The 24,136-nt window shown below is 50.7% G+C and overlaps 1 protein-coding gene and 1 non-coding gene across 2 annotated transcripts in view; one reads left to right on the forward strand and one right to left on the reverse strand.

Moving 5' to 3' along the window:
* DCPS (decapping enzyme, scavenger) overlaps positions 1 to 22,958 on the reverse strand; it is a 35,708-nt gene extending 12,750 nt beyond the window's left edge. Inside the window, exons 1-2 of the mRNA XM_007124675.2 lie at positions 22,739 to 22,958; positions 21,182 to 21,356 (exon numbers count right to left, since the gene is read on the reverse strand). Of these exons, the coding sequence (XP_007124737.1) occupies positions 21,182 to 21,356; positions 22,739 to 22,939 (376 nt within the window). The 5' untranslated portion in view covers positions 22,940 to 22,958. The remainder of the gene's footprint in view (positions 1 to 21,181; positions 21,357 to 22,738) is intronic.
* Positions 12,534 to 12,606, forward strand: TRNAK-UUU (transfer RNA lysine (anticodon UUU)). The gene has a single exon. It is a non-coding gene; the product is annotated as a tRNA-Lys (tRNA).
* Positions 22,959 to 24,136: the final 1,178 nt, after the last annotated feature.

Raw genomic sequence — 24,136 nt, forward strand, 5'->3', positions numbered from 1 at the left:
AAACCCTCTCTCCAGTTGTGACAACCATAAATGCCTCCAGACATTGCCAAGTGCCCCTGGGGGATAAAACTGCGCCCAGCTGAGAACCACTGTTTTCATCACAAGGAAACCTGGTAGTGTTCCTAAAGAGACTCTAGGCTAAGGTCCTAGTAAAACACCACCCGGTTTTGGTTAAGTCCTTTTTCCTATTTCTCTTAACATCTGCTACAACAGCTTCAACACAGATCTTAAAAGCAGGAAAGGAAAATGGTGTCTTAAAATCAGTTGGGATGTTTCTCAAAGGACCCAAATCCTCTCTGACTCTAGATTCAGATGGGCTCTCCCAGAGAGGTCCCCGAGAGGAGCAGCCCAGCACGGGCAGCAGACACTCCAGGAAATTCTCAGACTCGCCTACATACCCAGCTAAGAACTACCAACCTAGGTCTGCGGACATAGGCGATTTTCATGCTCATTTCACAGGTGGGTGAAAAGAGTTCACAGGGATTCCAGACCCATTCGACACCACGCTGTGGGATGGGGCAGAGACAGGACTGGAACCATGGTCTTCCGCCCTGAAGTCTGCTCTTTCCACCTCTGCCTGCAGGCCCATATCGTCTTCTAGCAGCTGAGTGCGGGCGTCCAAAGGCGCAATGCCAAGAGCGTGACGCCTGGTAGAACCAAAGGCCCCTGGCCCGTCAGCTCTAGCAAGCAGAGCAGCGCAGCATGGAGACACAGGCTGACGTATGACTCTCCCCTTTCTGGCTGTGCCACCTTGGGTGTTATTTAACCTTTGAGTCTCAGCTTCCTCATCTATTTATGGTGTTCATAAAATCTAACCTACAGAGAGTTGCTGTTATCGTTAAACAAGGCATGTCAACTGGACCCACGGAGGCGCTAAATAAATGTCACCCCACTTCCTAGGAATCTCTCGAGCTGACCTGGAACGGGAGGCACAAAAGTCTCCTCGCAATCCTCTGGGCACTTCTCACTCCCACCACCCTCTAACGGCCCAGGGTCACAGGCCAGAGGTCAAAGGTCAAGCACACCAAGCTCTCAGGAGACAGGAGACTGCCTGAAATAGATGGAATGTCAGCACCTTGGCCCTTGCAGTGCAGCCTGGTGGGGAAGGACGAGATTCTGGCACCAATAAGCCTGGGTTCAAATCTGGCTGTGTAACCTTGGGCACGTGAGAAGCCAGTGAGCAGCAGGCGGGAAGCCTCCAGAAGCTGCCCTCCACCTGCACCCCCATGGAAAAATGCTCCTCCAATGCTGGCTCGTACTCTCCTTGTGTCGCCTGGGCGGGCAGGCGGAGAAAGGCGCTCCCTCTGGGTGGGGAGACGGGCCGGGACGGATGACCTAGAGAAGAGCCCGGCCCCACTGGCAACGCACACGCAGCCCTGGGCTCCCGGCCTGGGGCCCCCTGGCCGCTCCAGACCGGAAAGCCACGGGGCAGATGGGCATGCCCGCCTGCCAAGGCTGGCCAGTGACTGCCCCCGCCGCAGAGCCCTGGGAACCGGCCCCTCCTGCCCTCCCGCCAACAGCAGGGAAAAATAAAAAGGCACTTTCCAACTGCTCACTTTCTGCTGTCCTGCTTCCTTTCCTGAGACCCGCCTGCCTGGAGGAGGCACACCTTGCTGCACTCTGAGCCCTGCCAGAGCCAGTCACTGCTCGCCCAGCCTCGGTCAGACCCTCGCTGCTGGCATCAGGGTGGGGACTGCCCCTCCGGTCTCGCCCAGGCCCCCCTCCAAGCCCGCCGACCGCCACTCTCCCCCGGCCATCTCTGCCCCAGCCACAGCGACCCCCTTACACTCCCCACCGACTCCCACCTCTAGGCTTCACACCTGCTCCCCGGTCTCATTCACTCAGGCCTCCGTCCAAAGGCCGGCTCCTCAGAGGTCCCAGACGGCCCGACTAAAGAGGAACCCCTTGCCTCCCCACGCCCTGCCTCCTTCACCCCTCACTGCCTGACGACAGAGGACATATTTACTGTCTGAGTCCCCCATTAGACGGACTTCCCTGGAGGACAGGGATTTTTGTCTACCTTAAAATTTTGTTTTATCATTTTATCCCCAGCACCTGGAAGAGCGCCTGGTATACAGCAGGTACTCAACAAATACTGAACAAATGAAAAAATGAATCTGGCCTTTCTAGACTTTAAACCCAGGAAGAGCATTTCTTGTCCCAATGGAATAAAACCTCTCCGGGAAAAAAAAAAAAAAAAAAAAAAAGAGTCAATATATTTCCCAATGCCGAGTTTCTCACTGGCAGCCAAAAGCAAACTCTGGTGTTTATCCAAATGACCTGCAACTGAGCTTCACGAGGAATCTGGGCAAGAGTCAATGCCCGATAAATGCTCAAACCATCGGGTGAAAATACGTTGGGGAACAGGACATCCACTCAGGGCCTCAAAAACATCTCCTCAGAGATTACTTATTAATTACAGAGGCGGACACAAAGTGACTGGAGTGAACCTCACTCCTCATGGGATGAATTGACGCCCTGGGCCTCCTGGGCTGTGCCGTGGTGCGCCCGACAAAACGCATAACCTGGGCTTCCCTGGCGGCGCAGTGGTTGAGAGTCCGCCTGCCGATGCAGGGGACACGGGTTCGCGCCCCGGTCCGGGAAGATCCCACGTGCCGCGGAACGGCCGGGCCCGTGAGCCGTGGCCGCTGAGCCTGCGCGTCCGGAGCCTGCGCTCCGCGGCGGGAGAGGCCACAACAGTGAGAGGCCCGCGTACCGCAAAAAAAAAAAAAAAAAACCAAAAAAACGCATAACCTGCATCCAATCGCGAGGCGACATCCTCCTCCCAAACCCAGGGACGCTCTATGGAACAAGTGGCTTCACAGCTCTTCCCAAGCGTCAAAGTTAGGGCTGAGGGACTGCTCCCGATTACAGGACACTAGGGACTGGACTGGATCCCGGACAGGGGCAGGACGGGGGTATGCGGGAGTTTCCTGCTTGAAAGATGGTACTGAAACACTGGCAAGATTTAATAATGGTCTCCACATCACATAATGGCTTTGTAGAGATGTGGAAGTTCCCAAAATTGATCATTTTCCTCTGGTTCCTAGGAGACACACACCAGCCGTGCTCAGCACTGAGGGGCTACCACGTCTGCAACTTACTTTTCAATAACAGAGCGAAGAGTAACAAAATATTATTATACGTGTATGTGGAGAGAGAAAAAGGAAACGTGGCCAAATGTTAACAAGAGGTGAAGGGCTTTTTAAGGGAGTTCTTTGTACTATTCTTACAGCTCTTCTGTAAGGTTGAAAACTTTTTTCGAAATATAAAGTTAAATACAAAGGTGTCGGTACTCTCTAGACCCTGGGCGCTAACTGCCAGCGGAGGCACCAGGCACTGTCCTAAACCCTGCATGCATATGAACCCACTCACTCCCCACAGCCAGTGCGAGACGGGTACGACTTTGGCCCCCATGTCACACACGAGGAAGCTGATGCTCGGCGCTGGGCTTCAGCCTCAGCACCACATGCCAGCCGCGCGCGCAGGTCAGCAGACGTGGCTTCACCCTCCGCCCGGCGCCCTCTCTGCCAACCCATTTAGCAAGTTTGACTTGAGGGGCCACCTGCCCAGGATGAGAAGTACCTGGAACCTCCCAGCCCAGAAGCTTCTCCCAGTAGCTAGAGAAGCAACAAGGAACTTCCCGACCCTGACCTCCTGCTGGCATTCTTTAAAAAATCCACTCCAAAACCAACAGCTCAAAAATGTTCACAACCTATCGAGAGTGTCCCTGACACTCCTTACAAGGGCTTCCTATCCGTCATGCTTTTTTGAACTTTGTTTTTATTTTTAGTTTAAGGTGTGTTTGCACATAGGTTAAAAGTCAAACGAAGCTTGTTTTTAAATGTTTTCTGCTCCTTTCTGAGCACCATTTTCAACTCTTCCGGCCATTTCCTCGGTTTCGTACTTCCACAGTTCCAAATTACGAACGTTTTTATAACTTGTTCCACCTTGATTTTTCAGTTTTATTATTATTTATTAACCTCCCATTATGGAAGATAAGGATTTAGCTTCTTTACCAACTCTATACCAAAAGAGCGCGAGTATGCATGTGCACACACGCTCTTTCTACCCCATCCTCACAACACAACCAGATCACAATTTTGGATAAGTCAGTACTCGACATCAATACCACTATGATGATGTAAATGCTGTCTACTGCTGAATAGTCCACGGTGACTATTTTTCCTTTTCAGCACAATTTTTGGTATACAGAGTCAGCGTTTACTTTTTTGTCCTCTTTTCTATAAACGTGTCACTAACCCATCCCCACATCCACTTCCCTTTCTATAGAAATCTCCTCTTGATGTTACAACTCATCAGGCACGAGAGCAACAGCGTGTTCACGGAGCCTGTGACCTGCTCCTGCCGGTGCCCCGTGCAGAGCTGTGGCCTGGGAGCTCCAAGCACTGCCCTCGCCCCCTCTCTTGTGCTGGGTACCTTGTTTCCCGGATCCATTATCTTCCTCTTTCACGTGTATGTCCTCATTTTACTGAAGCAGTGCTTCTCAAGCGTTAGTGTGCATCAGAACCACCTGACTCAGGACGCCTGGGGTGCGGTCCAAGAATCTGCATTTCTAACAAGTCCCCAGATGCAGCTGCTGCCGCCGGGCCAAGGACCATACATCAAGAACCACGGCACTGGGCTTCCCTGGTGGCGCAGTGGTTAAGAATCTGCCTGCCAATGAAGGGGTCACGGGTTCGAGCCCTGGTCCGGGAAGATCCCACAGGCCACGGAGCAACTGGGCCCGTGCGCCACAACTACGGAGCCTGCGCTCTAGAGCCCATGAGTCACAACTACTGAGCCCACGCGCCTCAGCTACTGAAGCCCGCGGGCTCTAGAGCCGGTGCTCCGCAACAAGAGAAGCCCGCGCACCGCAACGAAGAGCAGTCCCCTCTCGCCGCAACTAGAGAAAGCCCGCACGCAGCAACGAAGACCCAACACAGCCAAAAATAATAAATAAAGAAATTAATTTAAAAAGAAAAAAGGAAAAAAAGAACCACGGCACTGAAGTACAAACTCAAGATGCATCCAGAGATATGGCGCAAGGGAGATACACTTAGAGACTTGGAACATCTGAAAACGTCTTTATTCTACTGCTGCCCTTAATTGAGCGCTTGGCTAAAGAATTCTAGGATGGATAGCAATGACCCTCCAAGTGTGAAAGCACTGCTCTGTGACCTTCTAGACTGCAATGCTGCTAAGAAGTCTGAGGTCATTCTAATCCCCAAACCTTTGTACCGACCTGTTTTTTCCTCACTGTCCCCCGTGTCCTGATTGTGCTGATGGGTCTTGGAGCGGGTTTATTTTCATCCATCGAGCTGGGTTAAGTGTCAGGACCCTTCAATCTTGCAAATCATGTTCTTCAGTCCTGGGACTCATTTCTTTGATTATTTTCTTCCCCATTTTCTCTGCCCTTTCTTTCTGGAACACTATTTGCATATTTAACTTCTTTGATTCATTCATCTTGTAGGTTTTTTTCTCTCCCATTTTCCAGCTCTATGTCTTTCTGCTCTACTTTTCAGGAATTTTTCTTCATCTTGTCTTTTCATTTCTGTTGCATTTTAAAAAATATTTTTAATTTATTTGGCTGCAGTGAGGTCTTAGTTGCGGCACATGCGATCTTTAGTTGTGCCACGCGGGATCTAGTTCCCTGACCAGGGATCAAACCCGGGCCCCCTGAATTAGGAGCGTGGAGTCTTACCCGCTGGACCACCAGGGAAGTCCCATTTCTGCTGTATTTTTAATTTCTAAGATCTTTAAAAAAAACTTCCTTATTGATAGTGTCTTGTTCTTTTGCTTTCTATATACCATAATTTCTGAGATTAATGACAGTCTTTGAAAATTCCTTCTCCCTGCGTAGTTTCTGTCTCCTCCAAGTCTCTTTCTTTTCCTTCCTTCCTTCGCCTTGTCCTTTCTTTTTTAACTGAGGCATTACTCAAAAGTCTGCCACCTGGTCTGTCCACTCACTCACATGTAAGAGTAGAGCACTAAGTCGCTGGCGGGAAGCTTGCGGACACACGAGCGCTCACCTGGAGCCTCATTTTAGGATCACCAGGCTATTCCTTTGCGTGACGGAGCCCTCAGGAACTTAAGTCTTTTCTCTTGGGCTGGTCAGAGTCCCCATATGATTCTTCCAGTTTCACATGTGGAGGCAGGAACCTGGCAGGCAGCATTCTGAGCGATGAGCAAGAGAAGCAGGTGGGTGGAGGGAAGGTGGCCAGGGGTCATCTCAACACTAAATGTGCCGACTTCCACTTAACCGTCTACGTTTTGGTACCATCACCCCACCCTCACCGGCACCTAGAATCTCTAGACCCATCTCTGGAAGGAGCAGTTCCCAGTCCTGTGAAGCAGGAAAGGGGATTTTGGCAGCCGTGGCTCAGATTCCCCTCGGCTGGCGCAGGTTTCCCCTCTCAGACCTGCCACGTCAGTTCCTCCTCCTCCCTTCGCTTCCTCGGTTTGTCTCCTCTCCCTCTAGTCTTTATGGGTTAATTTTATTGAAAGATAATTCCTTTCATGCCATTTTTCGTGAGGGTTTTAAAGGAAACAGGCGGGCACTTGAACGGCCCCCTTTTAACTGGAAGCCCAGGTCCCTGTCCTTCTGTCTCCCTTCTAATGCTTTATTTTTCTTCTTAGCCGTTTACCGACTCTTGACCTATTTGTTATTTATGGTTCCTCTCCTCCAACTGGACATCAGCTCCTGGAGAGCAAAGACTCTGTTTTGTACACTGGGTGTACTGTGCCTGAAACAGCACCTGACACATACTGGGCCCTCACAATACAGTCTACAGAACAGAATATATGCCACTTTACTGATAAAAGAGTGTGTGCATGTACAACTGCATACACATAAGCACATACAGAAAAAAAGTCCTAAATTCAGGACATATTCCAAGATGGGACGTTATCTCTGGGCAGTGGAGATGTGTGTAATTGTAATTTTTAAAATTAGTTCTTTTGGGTAGTCATTACATTTTCTAAGACAAATATGGATCACTTCATAACAAATATATTAAAAACAGAAAAATAAGCCACCCCTTAAAACTGAAGCCCAGGGAGGTTAGTAACTTACCCAAGGTCATACAACTAGTAAGTGGTGGAGCTGAGATTGAACCTAAGAAGTCTGACTCCTCTATGCACAGTGCTTTCCCTGCGACAGGGCCACCCTCTTCCAGGCCTTCCCCTAAGAAACCTATGCTGCAGCCACTTTCTCCAAAAAGCAGCCCTATCAGATAGGAGAGACACGATTAGTTCCAACCCCTCCTGGAGACACGTAAACAGCTGTCAGCAAAAGCGGAGAGCTCAGTGAGGTGCCGGAGCGACTGGAGCTGCAGACTGGGAGGTCCGGGAGGATGTCAGACAACAACGCGGTGCTCGATGCTCCCTGCAGGCCCCCTGGGAGTGCAGGGAAGCAGAAGCACGCTCCCCTCAGCGCCGGGGGCCTGTCTGAGGAGCGGCCCCAGGGGGTCTGCTGAAGCCAGATGCTGGGCTGGAACGGGCGCTGGAGGGGAGCGCAGAGGGATGAAGACGAGCCCGCGAACAACAGGGAACGATGGCTGCTTCGACTTCTGTGGGTGGTACCAACCGCCCTGCCGCCCACGCACTGTGACGGTGCTGGACGGTGGGGAAGGAGGCCTGGGGCAGGGTGGTTGCCGCCCTCGTGGGGCTCAGGTCAGCGGCTGTTTCTCTACAGGGATGCTGTGGCGGCAGGAACGGTCACACTGACACACCCCAGATGACAGCAGCCCCGTCCACACCCGCTCCCTCTCTCCGCAGCCCGAGGAGCAGGCTGGTGTGCCCATGGCTAGCACAGAGCTCCGTCCTGCCTGTCAAGACCCTCAATTAGGGTCTGCTGAACCTCCTTCTCCAACAAATAAAACCAACCCTGTCCCCCGCCCAGACACGAAAGCCCAACTGCTTTCAGAGGCGGGGCTACAGACAGGAAAGAGCAGCTGCCTTTCTTGCCCCCTGCCAAAGCTATAGCTTAGCCAAATCCCCAGGAAAATGCTGTTGCACGTGAGACATGAACGTGCCAACCACACACATGTAGCCTGCTCTCCCTCCCACACACATGTAGCCTGCTCTCCCTCCCACACACATGTAGCCTGCTCTCCCTCCCACACACATGTTCAAACAAGTCCGTTTTCCAGCGCTGCTGATGACTTCTCCCCGACGTCCACACCCGCTCCCTCTCTCCGCAGCCCGAGGAGCAGGCTGGTGTGCCCATGGCTAGCACAGAGCTCCGTCCTGCCTGTCAAGACCCTCAATTAGGGTCTGCTGAACCTCCTTCTCCAACAAATAAAACCAACCCTGTCCCCCGCCCAGACACGAAAGCCCAACTGCTTTCAGAGGCGGGGCTACAGACAGGAAAGAGCAGCTGCCTTTCTTGCCCCCTGCCAAAGCTATAGCTTAGCCAAATCCCCAGGAAAATGCTGTTGCACGTGAGACATGAACGTGCCAACCACACACATGTAGCCTGCTCTCCCTCCCACACACATGTAGCCTGCTCTCCCTCCCACACACATGTAGCCTGCTCTCCCTCCCACACACATGTAGCCTGCTCTCCCTCCCACACACATGTAGCCTGCTCTCCCTCCCACACACATGTAGCCTGCTCTCCCTCCCACACACATGTTCAAACAAGTCCGCTTTCCAGCGCTGCTGATGACTTCTCCCCGACGAGGTCACCGCTTCGGCCCAGCCTGTGGCTTCTGCCCTCCCTCCATTACCAGGAGCTCGTTTCAACTTACCTGACCCAGACGTGCAGGCTCAGGGGAGCACGGGGAGAAGCAAGAGCAGAGCGTGATCAGGCTGTGAGGCCCACCCCACACTCCGCCCACAGGAGCCAAGCAGGCACCCACCCGGCTGATGGGCTGCCAGACCCAGGCTGGCAGGTCACCCCATCAGAGCACTCCTAGAGGAGGCTGGCAACGGGAGGGGCTGGTGGGGTGTCTCCCGGGACTCGCGTTTTCTTCCCTCCTCCTGGAGACCTCCCCCGGCCAGACAACACCCTCCCAGCCCTGGTGTCACAGAGACCGGAGAGCAGGCCGGAGGCTGGAAGAGGAGGCCCGGGGCGGGGCCTCCATTGTCCCACGCTGCAGGATGCTGAAAGTACTCACGAGAGGCCTGAAAAGACCTCCAGATCAAAAAGGATAAACAGGGCTGAAGGGTGCAGTCAGGATCCTACCGGAAAGAAGCTTCAACCGCCCCACAGCAAACCTCCCAACAGCTAATCACCTGTCTCAGCGAAAGCACAGAGACGCCACTGGAGACAGAGGAGAGGCACATGCTGATTTTAGCAAGACCCTGGCCCCACCCCCTCTCCTTGGTCCTCCGAGGCCGGGGAGGGTCAGGAGAGGGTCCGACGGGACCTGACCTGACGGCCCAGCCACAAATTCAGTGACTCTGAATGCAGCCCCAGGGGTTACATCCTTTAGGGATGGGAACTGCTGCGGCAGGGTGGCTGCAGGACGCACAGCACTCCACGGAGTTGCATCTGAACAGAAGGATGAGAGCAGATATCTAACGAGAGACTGGAGCTGCCGTCGAGAGTCCTGACGAGACCCTAACCCCACACGCGGGAAGAAACTGTTCTGGGGCCCAGCGGACCAGACTCTAAGAGCCGTTACACTGAACACTCAGGAGTCCCAGAAGACGGCCTCCATCCCAACTTCCTGTCTAAAGGCATCTCCTTACTTCACTCTGAAAGGAGCAGAGGTGCCAAGTCTCAGGGCATCCTGCGTGTGCTGGCGCGAAGCGAGAAGGTGGAGGGCACAGGACACCCTGCCTCCCGGGGAGCCACGACTACCGGAATTCTAGGCCTTCGCTCACGGAGAGGCACGGATCAGAACCAGGCCGCCCAGGCTGAAGTGGAACCAGCTAACGCGTGGGTAATCCGCCCTTGCCCACTGGTCCTGAGTAAGCTGACTTTCTGCTGACTCGAGCCTTAAGACTGCCACAGAGTCTTGGTGCCTTGCCCCATGTGAGAGAGTGAGAGAGAGAGTGGTGGCTGCATTTCAGGAGCTCAGGATCTAGCCACTTCTAAATAGGCCCTGAACTCAACAAAAAACAGCTTTTCCCAGACTCGTGGAAGCCACAAGTCTAAACAGAGAACTGAACAGAGGCCTCTGCTCCCAGCTGGTGAAGGAGGAGATGGGGGCACGGAGGAGGCCGCACCCGAGGGCTCTCGGAGCGGAGCTGGCGGGGGAGGGCAAGCGAGGCCCGTGAGACAGCTGAGAGGAAGGCAGAACCCAGATTCTGGGACAAGAACTTTACTCTGGTGGTAGGGACCTTTCCATCTTGAAGTTTCTGCTTGTTGTTATTCCACTGTCCCTCTAAGCCCCAGAGAGGGCCCTGGCTTGCTGGTGTCAGAAGCTCTGAAGCACCCAGGGAGAAAGGTAGACAGAAATCTGCCATCTTTAGGTGGCCTCTGCTGATGAAGAGAGACTCCTGTGGGCTGGCTCGCCTTTCCCCTGCCCCATTAAAGAAGTCCCATTTCAAAGCCCAGCTAGCTGGGTCCACTCCGCAGCTCTGTCCACACCGCTGTCCTCACCGGGAACAACCTCCTGCCTTCACGTCTCCAGGTGTGGGAGGAGCTAACTGTGCACGGCCCACCCCGCCAGCTCCCAGCATCATCCCTCCATGGCCACACACTCTTGACCAGTATCTCCCAGGTATGTCTCTGCAGCCAAGTGTAAATCTCCAGAGCTTGGGGTCTGCATATTTGCGGGTACGCAGTACTTGCTGATGAACTGACAAGCCCCATACAATGAGGGTCATTCAGGCTGTGAAGTAAGGACATGGCCAGAGGCCCCAGTCCAGGCTAATCTTGTGGTCTGCTTCTTTGTTTGGTTTGCTTGGGGATGAGGTTAACGTCCTAAAAAATCTCTAACAGAGCATCACATGATTATATTCTCCAGTAATTCAGAAGTCTAACCCCTAATCCTTTTTATTGATGTAAACGCCAATAATAGTTCGGTGCCCATTATTTCAGTCTTTTCTTGAATGAATTTACACATACGTGAACACGTGTACACAGAGGTCTATTTTTTAAGCACAAGAGGGATGAGTCTTTAGGGGTTATCTGTGACCTCAGAGATCTCCCATGACAGTCCATACAGACCTCCTCCCTCCTTTGTAACAATCGCGTTGTAGCCTAGGCTGCGTACACACCATGCCTCTTAACCCTTCACACACACAGGGTCACATGTATGAGTGACTAAGTCAGACACCGAGAAGGAGAAGCGCTAGGCCAGAGGGACACAGGTTTCACTATCTTATGGATCTGGCCATGTCTGACACCCCACCCACTGTGCATGAGCACCTCGGACTCGCTCCGTGCAAAGGAGTCTGGGAGAAACGAGGTGTCTGTCTCAGCTCACCAACACTGGCTCCATCTGGGCATGGCCTCAATGGGGTAACTTCTCTATGGCCTGAGCTCCCTACACCTACAGAGCCCCACCCGGCATACTGAGACATATGTGGAAGGTCCCCATCTCCTATTTAATAGTGACTCTCAGGCCGCTTCAAAAACCCACTGCAATGGCAGTAATGACGTACAAATAGGAACAAACCCGTAACAGAGACGGGAACAAGAGTAGGGAGGCAGCAGAGAATAAGAGACTGCAATTCATTTTCCGAAGTTAGGAAGTGGAAGGTAGGATGTGAGTGGATGAGACCACACTGAAGGAAGCTGCAGCCTGGAGCATCCAATGGGCTACATGGAGGTGACTGCCAGCCTCACCACAGGAACCAGAAGAGGATGTGGGCTCTAAACAAGCAGGGACAGAGGACAGGACGGGAAATGACGCTGGAGACTAGGACCAACTAAAGGCCCCCTCTAGAGAAGAGCTGTACCAATTGGCTCCATTCATTGCCTACCTTCATCCTAGGGACAGGCACTTAATGCAGATGAAAACAGAGGAATGTGCTCCAAAGATATTAACCCTTGGGCTGGAGCAGGGGTGGGAAAACTCTTCTTAGTTTTCTTTTCTTTTCTTTTTTTTTTTCTTTTTTTTTTTTTTGCGGTACGCGGGCCTCTCACCATTGCGGCCTCTCCTGTTGCGGAGCACAGGCTCCGGACGCGCCGGCTCAGCGGCCATGGCTCACGGGCCCAGCCGCTCCGCGGCATGTGGGATCTTCCTGGACCGGGGAACGAACCCGGCTCCCCTGCATCGGCAGGCGGACTCTCAACCACTGCGCCACCAGGGAAGCCCTCTTTTCTTTTTTTTTTAAAAAACAACTTCTGAAAAATGTAAAAACCATTCTTATCTCATGGGCCATACAAAAGGAAGCAGGCCAGATTTGGCCCATGAGCTATGGTGGACAAGTGAGCATGCAGGCTCCAGAGCACACACTGCTCAAACCGCACACTCAGGCAAGGCCAGACGGCCGACAAGCCCCACTCCCCGTCTGCACAGCACTGGGCAGCTACCCACCCAAGAGGGGCCTATTGTGGAAACAGACCTACCTATCAGCTCACTAGACTATCAGTCTGGTTCTTCATTTTTAAATACAAATGAAGCGGGAATTCCCTGGTGGTCCAGTGGTTAGGACTCTGTGCTTTTGCTGCGGAGGGCCCAGGTTCGATTCCTGGTCGGGGAACTAAGACCCCACAAGCCACATGGTATGGCCAAAAAAAATTTTTTTTAATAAAATAAATACAAATGAACTAACATTCACCAGACACTGAGGGAAAAACAGCAGCCTGAAAAAGAATGACCAAAATAAACAACCAGAACCAGATCCCAGAGGAAACGGGATCATTTAAGGGTCAGGAGATAATTTTTAAAACAATTCTAATTAGTGTGTCAGAGAAAGTCAACCCAATTTGGCCTCTGTGAAGCAAGAGCAAGACACTATGAAAATGAAATAATCAGAGGACCAGAAGAAAGAAAATTAAAATGGTGGCTCCCAAATGAAAACCTTCTCTAGGAGGTCTGGAGGACAACGTCAAGACCATCTACCAGTCTACAGAAAGAAAAGACAGATGGGAAAAGGAAGAGAACAGAAACAGCACATGGGACTGAAACCGTGCACCTCAGATTGGGACTTGAACCCACGTAGCCAGGACTCGAACCTGGCCAAAACCCTGATTGGGACTTGAACCCACACGGCTGGGACTCGAACCTGGCCAAAACCCACAGTCTTCCAACTGAGATCACACACCTGGTTTCAGGACTTAAGGAAGCTCAGGTTCTTGATGTCTCATCACAAAAAGAATTCAGCGAGAGACAAAGTGATAGGTAAGAAGTGGATTTATTTAGAGGGAAACACACTCCACAGACAGAGTGTGGGCCATCTCAGGGGGGGAGAAATGCACCGGGGAATGGACACACTCCACAGACAGAGTGTGGGCCATCTCAGAAGGTGAGAAATGCACCAGGGTATGGAGTTGTCAGTTTTTATAGGGGTGGGTAATTTCATAGGCTAATGAGTGGGAGGAGTATTCCAGCTCTTTTGGGAAGGGGTGGGGATTTCCAGGAATGGGGCCACCACCCACTTTTTGATCCTTATGGTCGGTTTGGAACCGTCATGGTGCCTCTGGTGAGTCATTTAGCTTGCTGATGTGTTACAGTGAGTGTATACTGAGGCTCAACGTCTAATGGAAGTTGACTTGTCCGCCATCTTGGACCCATTTGGTTCTAATCAGTTTATGTCATGTCCTTGGGCTATATCATTCTTTCAAAGGCTGTGCCCTGCCCCCTTCCCTCCTGTTTCAGGACCAATCTAGAAAGTCTAACAACTAATAGGATTTCCAGTAAGGAAATAAAGGAAACAGAGAGAAGGAAATTATCAAAGAAATAATAGAAAAAATATTCAGAGTGGAAGGCTAACATAAGACTTTAAATTGAAAGGGTCCAAAAGTACCCAGCGGAGTGAATGAAAAAAAAAAAAAATCCAACTTAGACACAGCATTACAAAACCCCACTACACTAAAGATAGAAGACATCTTATACGCTTCGAGAGAAGGAAACTAACAGAGCAAACAAATGACAACAAAAAGCGAAGTTAGCTACAGAGAAATGAGAATTAAACTGGCATTGGATATCTTATTAGCAACAATGCTTTATTTAAGTCAAGAGATCAATGCCTTTAATATTCGGAGGGGAAATAAATTTAAATTCTGTATTCAGTCAAATCATAAATTAAAAGTGAGGGCAGGGACTTCCCTGGTGGTTCACTGGTTAGAACTCCGCACTCTCACTGTCAAGGGCCTCGGTTCAACCCCTGGTTGGGGAACTAAGATCCCACAAGCCATGTGGTGTGGCCAAAAAAAAAAAAAAGTTAGGGCAAAACAAAAGATTACAAGTTTTCCTCTCATTTATTCTTTCTGAGGAAGTACTTAAGAATGCACTTCAGCTAAACAAGAGTAAAACAAGAAAGAAAAAGACACAGCATCCAGAAGACAGTGGATCTAACCCAGGAAAGCAGCTGTGGAAGGGAAGTCTGTTGAGAGCTCAAGGCACTCCTCAAGAATCAGCTCTCCAAACTGGAGCAAAAAGAGAAGAGCATCTTGGAAACAATGTTTCCAGAAGGAAGGAAGGAAATACATAACAAATTATTAAAGTAAATGACTAGGTAATTTCAAAAACAGAGTACAGGTCCTCCTCACCTTATGATGAGGTGACATGCAGATAAACCCATCCTAAGTCGAAAATGCATTTACTACACCTAACCTACACCATACCTCAGTCTAGCCTACCCCGAACGCGCTCAGAACGCTAACATTAGCCTACAGCTGGGCACCACCATCTAACACAAAGCCTATTTTATAATAAAGTGTCGCTATCTCACGTAATTGACTACTGTACTGAATGTGAAAAACAGAATGGCCGTCTGGGTACAGAATGGTCGTAAGTGGTTTGCCCTCGTGATCTCAGGGCTGCCTGGGAGCTGTGAAATACAAGTACAGTACAGCTGACAGAGAAGCTGGGCGACAGCAAAGGACAGAAGAGGTGCTGGGAAGGGAAGGCCAGAGGCTTCTCACCGATACTCTCCCCCAGCAGAGTGATACAATCTAGAGTACATGGAATAAGGACTAAAGATTTCGATATATTTAGGATTCCAAAGGCAAATAAGAAAAAAATCCGGGAAATAATCATATAAACATCAAAAATTGGGAGGAGGAGGGAGGGAGGGTGAGGAAAATGTAAAGGAGCTAAGACTTTCATCTTCCACTGTGGGAAATTGATAAATCAAGAAAGAGTTGCATAAACATATTACTCAGTTAAGTGTCTAGAAGAAATCATTGGAAGCACTAACCCCAGAAACTGTCTTAACAGTAGTTACTTCTGGAAGGCAGAACCAGGGTGGGTCAGAGTGGTACAAGAGCCTGTCTCTACCCAGATAAGCCTCCGTGCTATTTGATTATTTGACTGTGTGACTGCATGACTTTGATAAATGCCCCAGCCTACCCCAGACATTCTTATTCAGTAGGTCCAGACTCTGTATTCAAGAAAGCTCCTCAAGCAATTCTGATAACTAACTTCTGCATCCCATTCAGAGCTGAGAAATGATGATTTTATGACCTCATCTGATACCGAAGCCCCCTGAGATAGGCTAGTCAGCTAATCGATTCCTCATTTCTCATTCAGAGAAACTGAGTCTCAGAGCGATTCCGTGATGTGGCCCTGAGCCTGGGGTATTTCTCGTGTTGGATGATGCTGGCACCCTTCCCCACCCTGCTCTGGTGTTGTCCTGGCCGAGACCTGTCTGGCAAGGCTGCCCCTGCTGGTCACGGTTCAAACTGCACTTGTCCTTCAGCTCAGCTGTGCCGGGAGGGCTGCAGAGGACACCCGAGGGTATGGGGTGAGAGGCCTGTGCCAGTCTGTGCTGGAACGCAGCCACGGAGCCTGGACCGGCCCTGTCCTCCAGTCGTTGGAGGAGGCCACGTGCCACCCTCCTCTGCCCACTGGCACTGTCCCGAGTGGGCACCGCACAGCACAGGGCTCCCTCGTCCGCAGAAGGCAGGACAGAAACAAAAGTCTGCTAGTGCCCCAGACCCAGAGGAAGGCAGGAAGCCTTAATCAAACACTTTTACTTGCAGCAACAGTGACTAGAAACCAAACTTGAGAATGAGGGCAGAGGCCTATAATGCACCTGGCGAATATTCTTAGTTCTTCCAAGGACTTGCCAGTTTTTCTTAATTTTTAATTGGGAAATATACTGTAAATATTAAATGTGTGTGTGTGTATATATATATATATATATATATATATATAAAACACATATATATGTGTATATATATACACACACACACATTTTACATACACACATATATACACACACATATGTACATAAACATAAAATATATACTGTTTAAAGACCTAAAATAAAAGAACATCCATGCATGGAGCACACAGCCCAAGAAACAAATATTACCTGAAGTCTCTGCCCTGCCAGCGATAATCGCTTTGTTGAATTAGGGGTTAATCATTTCTTTTTTTGTCTTCCTAGTTTTATGAGGCATGAATGCATCCCCAAGCAGTGTATTGTTTAGTTCTGCTTGTTTTTCAACGTGATCTAATCGGAATCAAGGAATCACACGGTGAGTATTTTATGTCTTGCTTTTCCGGCTCTATGTGTGTAGAGCCTTCCTTCCTGACGTGTGTAGCTGGGTGGAGAAGTAGTCCAGTGCAGGATTTACTTACCTACTCTTATTGTTAGTTGTTATCTGGACTGTTTCCAGTCTTTTCTATGCTGCCAGGAAAACTCTTAGGGGAGTGGCTGGCCTTTTCAAATGCCCCTCGTCCAGAGCCCCAGGTTTTGCCTCTGCACAGAATACCAGGTCTGTAGCTAGAGTTCTGGGAGTTCCCTGCAACCACGAGAGGATGGGATTCCCGGGGTCCCTCTGCTCCCTGGCCCAGCCTCACTCACACACAGAAGCCTCCTGCTCTGAAGCTGAGGTTCCCCAGCCCTGCTCTAACAGCGGGAAAACAATGGCCTTTTTAGAGGCAGTCTGGATTTCTGAGTCACACCCCTCTCCCTACTACCTGCCCCCTTCTTCCCCAGGTAAGAGAACAGAGTTCCCAATGAAAGGGCTCCACTGACGGGCCACAGGGCGTGAAAGCGTGAGAGCTGGAGCAGGAGGGGACCAGGCTCTGCCCTGCCATCTGGCCCACACGGTCCTCACATTTGCCACATGGCTACAGGGGGAACAAAGGAAACCGGACCGTGGTCAGGGCCAGGCATGTTTCCCTCTGTTACATATATTGTTCCATTTAAGGCTCATATAATTTTAAAGGTGGAAAAACAACAACAAAAGATGACTAACACTTCTGAGTACACACCATATGCCACTGTGCTAAGTGCTTTAGATACCTTATCCCAGTGGGTCATAACCCATGACAGTGGTGAGGAAATTAATTTAGGAGGTTAAGACCAGCATCTACACAAAAGGAAACAGAGAAGACTGGAATGAAGATGAGAATACTAGAGCGTGTCCCGTAAACTAAGGGTAAGTACTGTTTTGTGAATTATTTCTGTACCTTATATTCACATATATTTATCTATCTGCACTGGGTCACAATGTAAACTATATCTATATCTCTCACTGTGGAGAGAGGCTAAAAACTCTTAAAACACCCTTTCTTGTCTCACGCATTCCATAACCATCCTGACGCATGTTCAGCTACTAACCTAATTTAACAAGGAAGTAACTGCAGCTGCTTCCTCAGCTTCATCTGGGCCACACAGCTCAGTCACCACCCACCCGCCAGGCTCCCACTGTTCTCCCCTTCTCTTTCCTCCCCCAGAACATGTGCTGCAGCTTCAGCCCAGGGCATTCCCCCCAGCGCTCTCACCAGCTCTTTGCACAGCTGCTTCCTTTCCATCCTTCAGGCCTCAGCTTGGGGGTCATGTCCACAGAGCCCTGGTCCCCAGCCCGAGCAGCCCCTCCCCTGTTCGCGGCCGTGTCGATGTGTCTCCTTGTTGGCGTCCGCCTCCCCCACTACGACCCCAAAGGAAGTAACGTCTGATGCCCTCGCCTGTGTGTACCTGGCAGCAGGCGCCCCCTAATTTGTTGGTTGAATACAGACACTCAAGTTCTCACAACTGGTAAATGGCAAAGCCAGGATCCCAGCCGGGGGAGGCCGGACCGCTTGACCCCTGCACTATGTATGAAGACTACGAAACAGCGCCAGTAGGTGTTAGCGCTTGGCCGGGTCGGACCCCGACGCCCGTGCTCTATTAGGTCAGCGGGGTAGGGGGGCCGTGAGGGCCTCGCTAAACAGCCTTTTGTGGTCAGCTGAGAACTTGGAAGGGCTAAGTGAGGAGACAGCAAAACCTCAGGCTAGAAGAGAAGTCTGCCAACGAACAGAGAACTACCAGAAGAAGTCATCAGAGCAGCCAGCTGAGAAATGAGCTGGTGACTGGCACTGAAGAGGCGGGGCCGAGAAGCCTGAGGACCAAGGCCAAAGGAATACCCTGGCCGTGCTGCCACCTCGTGGCTCTGGAATGCTTGGCCCACAGGGAAGAAAAGAGAGGTGGGCAGGTCTGTGGGTTCATTCTTCAGGGGTCATTTACTGAACACCTGATGTGGGCCTGGCTGCTGGGACCTGGAAACGAGTCTGACACGGCCCCAACGTCCAAGGACCGCTGTTCCCTACATCCGGGCAGTGACCCAACCCTGAGACGTTTACCTCCCCCTTTTCACAGTAGATTGTGGGGTGCCCCCTCCCCGAAACAAGACTGAGAGGGCAGAGATGGCCTCTCATTCATCTGTGAAGCTCCAGCACCCAGCACAGGGCCCAGCACATCATAACAGTCACAGTGGCTACAATTTAATACGGGCTAAGTGCTTCTAAAGACAGCACATCAGTTCTCACATTTCACCTCTGAGGTACCTATGAGACCACCAAATGGAGATGTCAAGCCAGTGTTTATTTCAGTATGAGCCTGGGGTTCTTGGAGAGGTCAGAGATGGAGAAATAAATGTGAACATCACCCACAGATATGTTCAAACACCAGGACCTCTCAACGAGTTTCGTGTGCATGTGACTCACCTGGGGTTTTTGCTAAAATGCATATTCTGATTCTGCGGTCTGGAGTGGGCTCTGAGAGTCTGCAGTTCTAACAAGCTCTCGGGTGATACCAATGTTGCTGGTCCACAGACCACACTTTGAGTGGGAAAAGTCTGGAACAGAAGTTGACAAACTATGGCCAGAAGGTCAAATCCAGCCTATGGCCTGTTTTCCTACATCCAGCAAGATAAGAGCAGTACTGTTATTTTTAAAAAGGTTAAAAAAGAAAAGAATATGTGACAGAGACCATTAGCGGCTCACAAAGCCTAATATATTTATCTCTGGTCCTTGACGGAAAAGGTCTGCCAACCCCTGATCTGGTATGTCATCCAGGGACAGGACACACAGCGAAACGAGAGAGGGATGAGGGTGGAGCCCTGAGCCAGACTGTTATGACTTCCAAGTTGCCGTGCCTAGTTTCAGTAGGAAAAATAAGAGTATGATGCACTGTTTGTGCGCTTATGCTGAAAAGACAGTGAGCCCTGGAAAAGATGAGCTAAAGCCTGAGGCTCCCAGGTAGGAGTGTGCAGCACTGGGGAAGGGGTGTAGACATCTTCAGGGCGGAATGGGGACGAACACCTGTCATCCTGATAATCCACTGCCTCTTTCAGCGCTTATCCTGGAAAAAAATGACAAAAATAGAAAGACGGGGCAGCAGCCACCACCAACTGTGTGTAGCACCACAGAAGTACATGTGCTGAAAAGAATAATATGAAACGGAGTGCTACAAGGTTGCTCCGTGGAGCAAAACCTTCTGAGTTTTGGATGAGGGTGGGGAGGGTGGAGAGAGAAAAGGGTAAGGCAAGGGCAAGGGGTGCAGCAGAATAACGGCCCCAGAGCCTGTAGTCTGGGGGCTGCCCCACGTCGTGTTTGACTACAGTGTTTGGCTACTGTCATGCTTCTGCCACGTTGTGTTGACAACTATGTCTGCTTAAATGTCAGCGCCTGAGAAAGCAAATACAGCCGTCCATTTCCGTCCACGGGCACCGATCAATCTGGCCCTCTTTCAACAAAGGACCGGGCTCTTTTGCTTCCAGCCGTGAAAAGTTTGCTTGTCTCACATTAAGCACTCACATATATTTCCAAAGGACAACAAGAGAACCCTTTCTCGGGGGTGCAGAAAAGACTAAGTCTATCCAAAAGACCTGGCAGGATATCTGTAAAGCCAACCTGTTCTGAAGTGCTGGAGGACCAATAAAGACAGAAGGATATTATAAAACTGTCCTGGGCTGCAAAGCACAACCCAGAATTTCCTGGTTGGAAGGAACCTTCAAGGTCAACCAAGCTGCCTCATGCTTCCCACGAAGCTGCCTCCTGACTCTAACTGTCTAAAGGAGAAAAGCTCACATCAAGTCTGGCTTTAGGCATGGAATGTTCTTCTTCTTCCTCTTCTTAATAAATTAAAAAATACTTGCGATCAAAACCAAATCACTACTTTTTAACCCACAAACTCCTGCCCTTCTCAAGGCTTTCCTCAATCACACTGTCTCCCCGCTAGAAAGAGAGTTCCTACAGGGAACTAACTGATCTTGCGGCACCCAGAACGCTGCTCATTCCACAGCCGCGTGGTGAGCAAGTCCTCGGTCGACTAAAGATCTCAGTTTTTCGGCCACCTTTTTGCTGTGTGATCTTAGACAACTTCCTTAACCTTCCCAAATCGCATTTTCCTCACCTGTAAAGTCCTATCACAATAGGGCTATTTTGAAGATTAAATACAATGACACATGTAGGATACTTAGAACGGTGGCTAGCACAACAGTAAGGGTTTAATAACTGCTGACAATCATTAGTATTCAATTAGTAGACGAAACCGTTCTATCCTATGAATCACACTCCCACCCCAAAACACATCACACCAGAACTGGGTTTCTCAACCTCGGCACCACTGCCATTTCTTTGTTGTGGAGGCCCATCCTGTGTTTTGTAAGCTATTTAGCAGCATCTCTGGTCTCCACCTTCTAGGTACCAGCAGCACCCCACCTCCCCGGGTCTGACAACCAAAAATGTCTTCAGAGATTGCTAAATGTCCCCTTCTTCCTCCATAGGGAACCACTGCACTAGAATATGCAAATCAGTTGTGAAGTGGTCACCACACCCCCTAATTCTCCACCATCCCACTCGCCCCACAGGCAGCCACCTCCACCCCACATGCTCACCACTCAGTTGCCTTGGAGGGAACAGGTGATAGGTGCTGTAGATATCATTGGAGAACTGCAGCTGGAGCTCAGGGCTGCCCTTCAGGAGCTGGGCAACGTGGTCCACCTGAAATGGTGTCTTCTCCAGGATCACAATGGCATCCTCTCCTTCCCCATCCCCAGAAGCCTCATTAACCTGTGGGTGAGACACCATCAGTGGGCCCAGGGGCAGAACCACAGGTGAGGCCTGGAGAGCAAAGGTAAAAGATGTAAAAGCTCCCAGGGCCTCTGCAATCCCAACACCTGGGATTTCCTTCCCTGCAGTCTTCCCTCTGGGGAAGTCTAGCCGATGGCGCCCATGTTTCTTCTCTCAGAGATGGCATCTCATCAACCCAAATCCTTGTGGCAGCTCTCACATCCTCCTTCTAAAAGATGCAAAGCTTCTCAGCTGTCTTCTATTTTAGGCTCACAGGCCTCTGTCAAATTCTCCCCATTTTACAGATGAAGAAACTGAGGTCCAGAGAAGACTGCTTGCCCAAAGTCACACAAATAGTCAATGTTGAAACAGAAACTAGAATCTGGGTATCCCAACAGGCTTCTAGGTTGAAGGTTCTCATGGCTAAAATCTTCAGCAAGTGCTGCAGACTGAAGACAGGTAGGGGTGAGAGAACCAGACAGAACCTTCTAAAAAACAAGTTGCAGGGACTTCCCTGTCAGTCCAGTGGTTAAGACTCCGCGCTTCCAATGCAGGGGGCGTGGGTTCAATCCCTGGTCTGGGAACTAGGATGCAGCACCGCCAAAAAAAAGAGAGAGACACAGAGAGGCATGGAAGCCTCAGCCAGGTCCCCCTGATGCTCTCAAAAGTGAGAGCTCCTGCCAGGAGTTCTGGAGAACCCTTGGACAGCGTCCTCACTAGTTCTTGAGGTGGTCTCCAGTCTCTCCTCAGCCCCTGCTGGAAAGCTGAGCACATGGCATTAGAGGCAGCGGTGTCTGCCTACCTGAAGATACTCTGCTCTCCTGAAGACCAAGGATGGTAACTTTCATCACTACGTCCCCTGCACCCAGCTCAGTGCTGGCCTGTCAGCGTGTGATATGTGGAACTGAATCACCAATTTAATAAACTGTCTCCTCGGTTGGGGCTGGAGCTCTGTATAGCAAGGATCAGACCTCCCAGTCTCTATGTCCCTACCTGGGGCCTGGATGAGCAAGACCGTCGGGCAACACTTGCTGGGTTCCTAGCATCTTACAGGTTTAATGAATGACTGATGAATGCTTACGGGCTTCAACATGTGATTTTGAATCGGCAATACACTCTACAAATGTTAGTTTTTTTTAGTAAAAGAGGAATTAGGAAAATTAGCCCTACGCGTGTTAATTCCCTTAATTTCACAAGTAGTTTTTGCCTCCTCCACGAACTAACCCCCCTGCATTTTACTGCACTCTGCCTTCCCCGCCCCCCGCCCCGAGGAATGTGCTTGGTATTTTCCGAAGAATCTAAAAAAAAAAAAAAATCCGCCTCCGAGGCGACAATTGGGTCACTCCTTCCCGCATCCCCTCCCCAGGGCTGCCTAATGGTACCTTCCCGTGTAGGAAAATGATTTTGTCCCGCGCAGACTCCCTCAGCACTTTTTTCACTCTAAAGCCGGAGAAAGGTAAGCGGACAGGGGCAGAGGTACCATTCCCAACGCCCGCTTCTTTTCCCTCTGTGCTGGGCGCCTCCGCCTCCTCGGCATCCACTTCGCGCCTTCTCTTGTTGGGCTGCGCCGCTGTGTCCGCCATGCTGCCCGGCGGGAGGTGTGCGCCTGCGCGAACCCGACCGCGGTCCCGCCCCTCCCTGCCGCCTCCTCCCACCTCCGCCAAGGGGCGGTGACTACAACTCCCAACGTGGTCCGCGCCGGAGTCCTACGCGTCCCTTCCGGCCCCGCCACTAGGATCCGCCCGGAAAGAGCGTTTTAATTCAAGTGATCTGCTTTTGGTCCCCTGGTGCTAGCCGGCCCGACTGGAGGCCGGTGCTGAGTGCAGCGAGAAGGCAACAAGTCCCTAAAGAGTCGGGCTAGAGAGGCTGCAGGGCAGAGGGCTGCCCCAGCCTCCCAGGGGCAGGAGCCGAAAGACGCAGTTTAGACTCTGAATGCGTTGACGCTTTGGTTGAATGCACATTTTAATCAGAATTACACCCACATTGATTAGAGTGGAAGGGATGTTTCGGAAATAAATCTGTTGGGCCAATCTGTTTCTTGGTCAATTTGTTTTTAGAGAGAGCTCTTAAATCATTTCCATTTTCACCCGTTTTCACTTTACAGAAATGTTCATCGTGTTCAGTTCTCACTACTTTTTGCTGAAGAGAAAGGTAAGTGAACAGGGACTGAAATACACTTCTAAAACCTCCAGCCTGGAGGCTCCTGCCCCTCTGTATCCACATTACAAAACCGAGCTTGTGTCTGCTCCCCCTAGCCCGCCAGTCTACCCACCCTGGGTTGCGGTGAAGGAAAGTAGCAAGGCTCTCAAGGTAGGGCCAAGCAAGGAGAGTGGGCAGCTCATGCTCAGAAGACTTGAACTCCCTGATGACTTTCAGGGATGTGATTTTAAAGACAAGATGAGGGAGAGGGTCGCGGGTTGCCTGCTCAGCTCCTGGACTTCTTCTGATTGGTTGGTGGTGATGTAACTAGGTGGTATTTCTGGAGTCAACATCAACCTTCTAGTTCCAGCGAGGCTGGGAGTCTACGCAGTTATGGTCAGCATGCGGTTTGCAGTTAACTTCTTCCACCTGGTGGGGGCTTCAGTCTCTGCAAAATAACTCAGGGATATGGCTCAGGATATTATCTCTAGCCCTGGAGGAGGAACTAAGGGTCCTTGACTTTGTTTTATGGCTAAACTATTATTATTTTTGTCTTGCTTGACTGTTTTCCTTTGTCTCTGCATTTCCTCACTTCTCTGATTCAACTTGCTCTTTGGAACTCTGGGAAGGCCCAGGAGGCT

Source organism: Physeter macrocephalus, chromosome 16, assembly GCF_002837175.3.
Source record: "Physeter macrocephalus isolate SW-GA chromosome 16, ASM283717v5, whole genome shotgun sequence".
Taxonomy (NCBI): Eukaryota; Metazoa; Chordata; class Mammalia; order Artiodactyla; family Physeteridae; genus Physeter; species Physeter macrocephalus.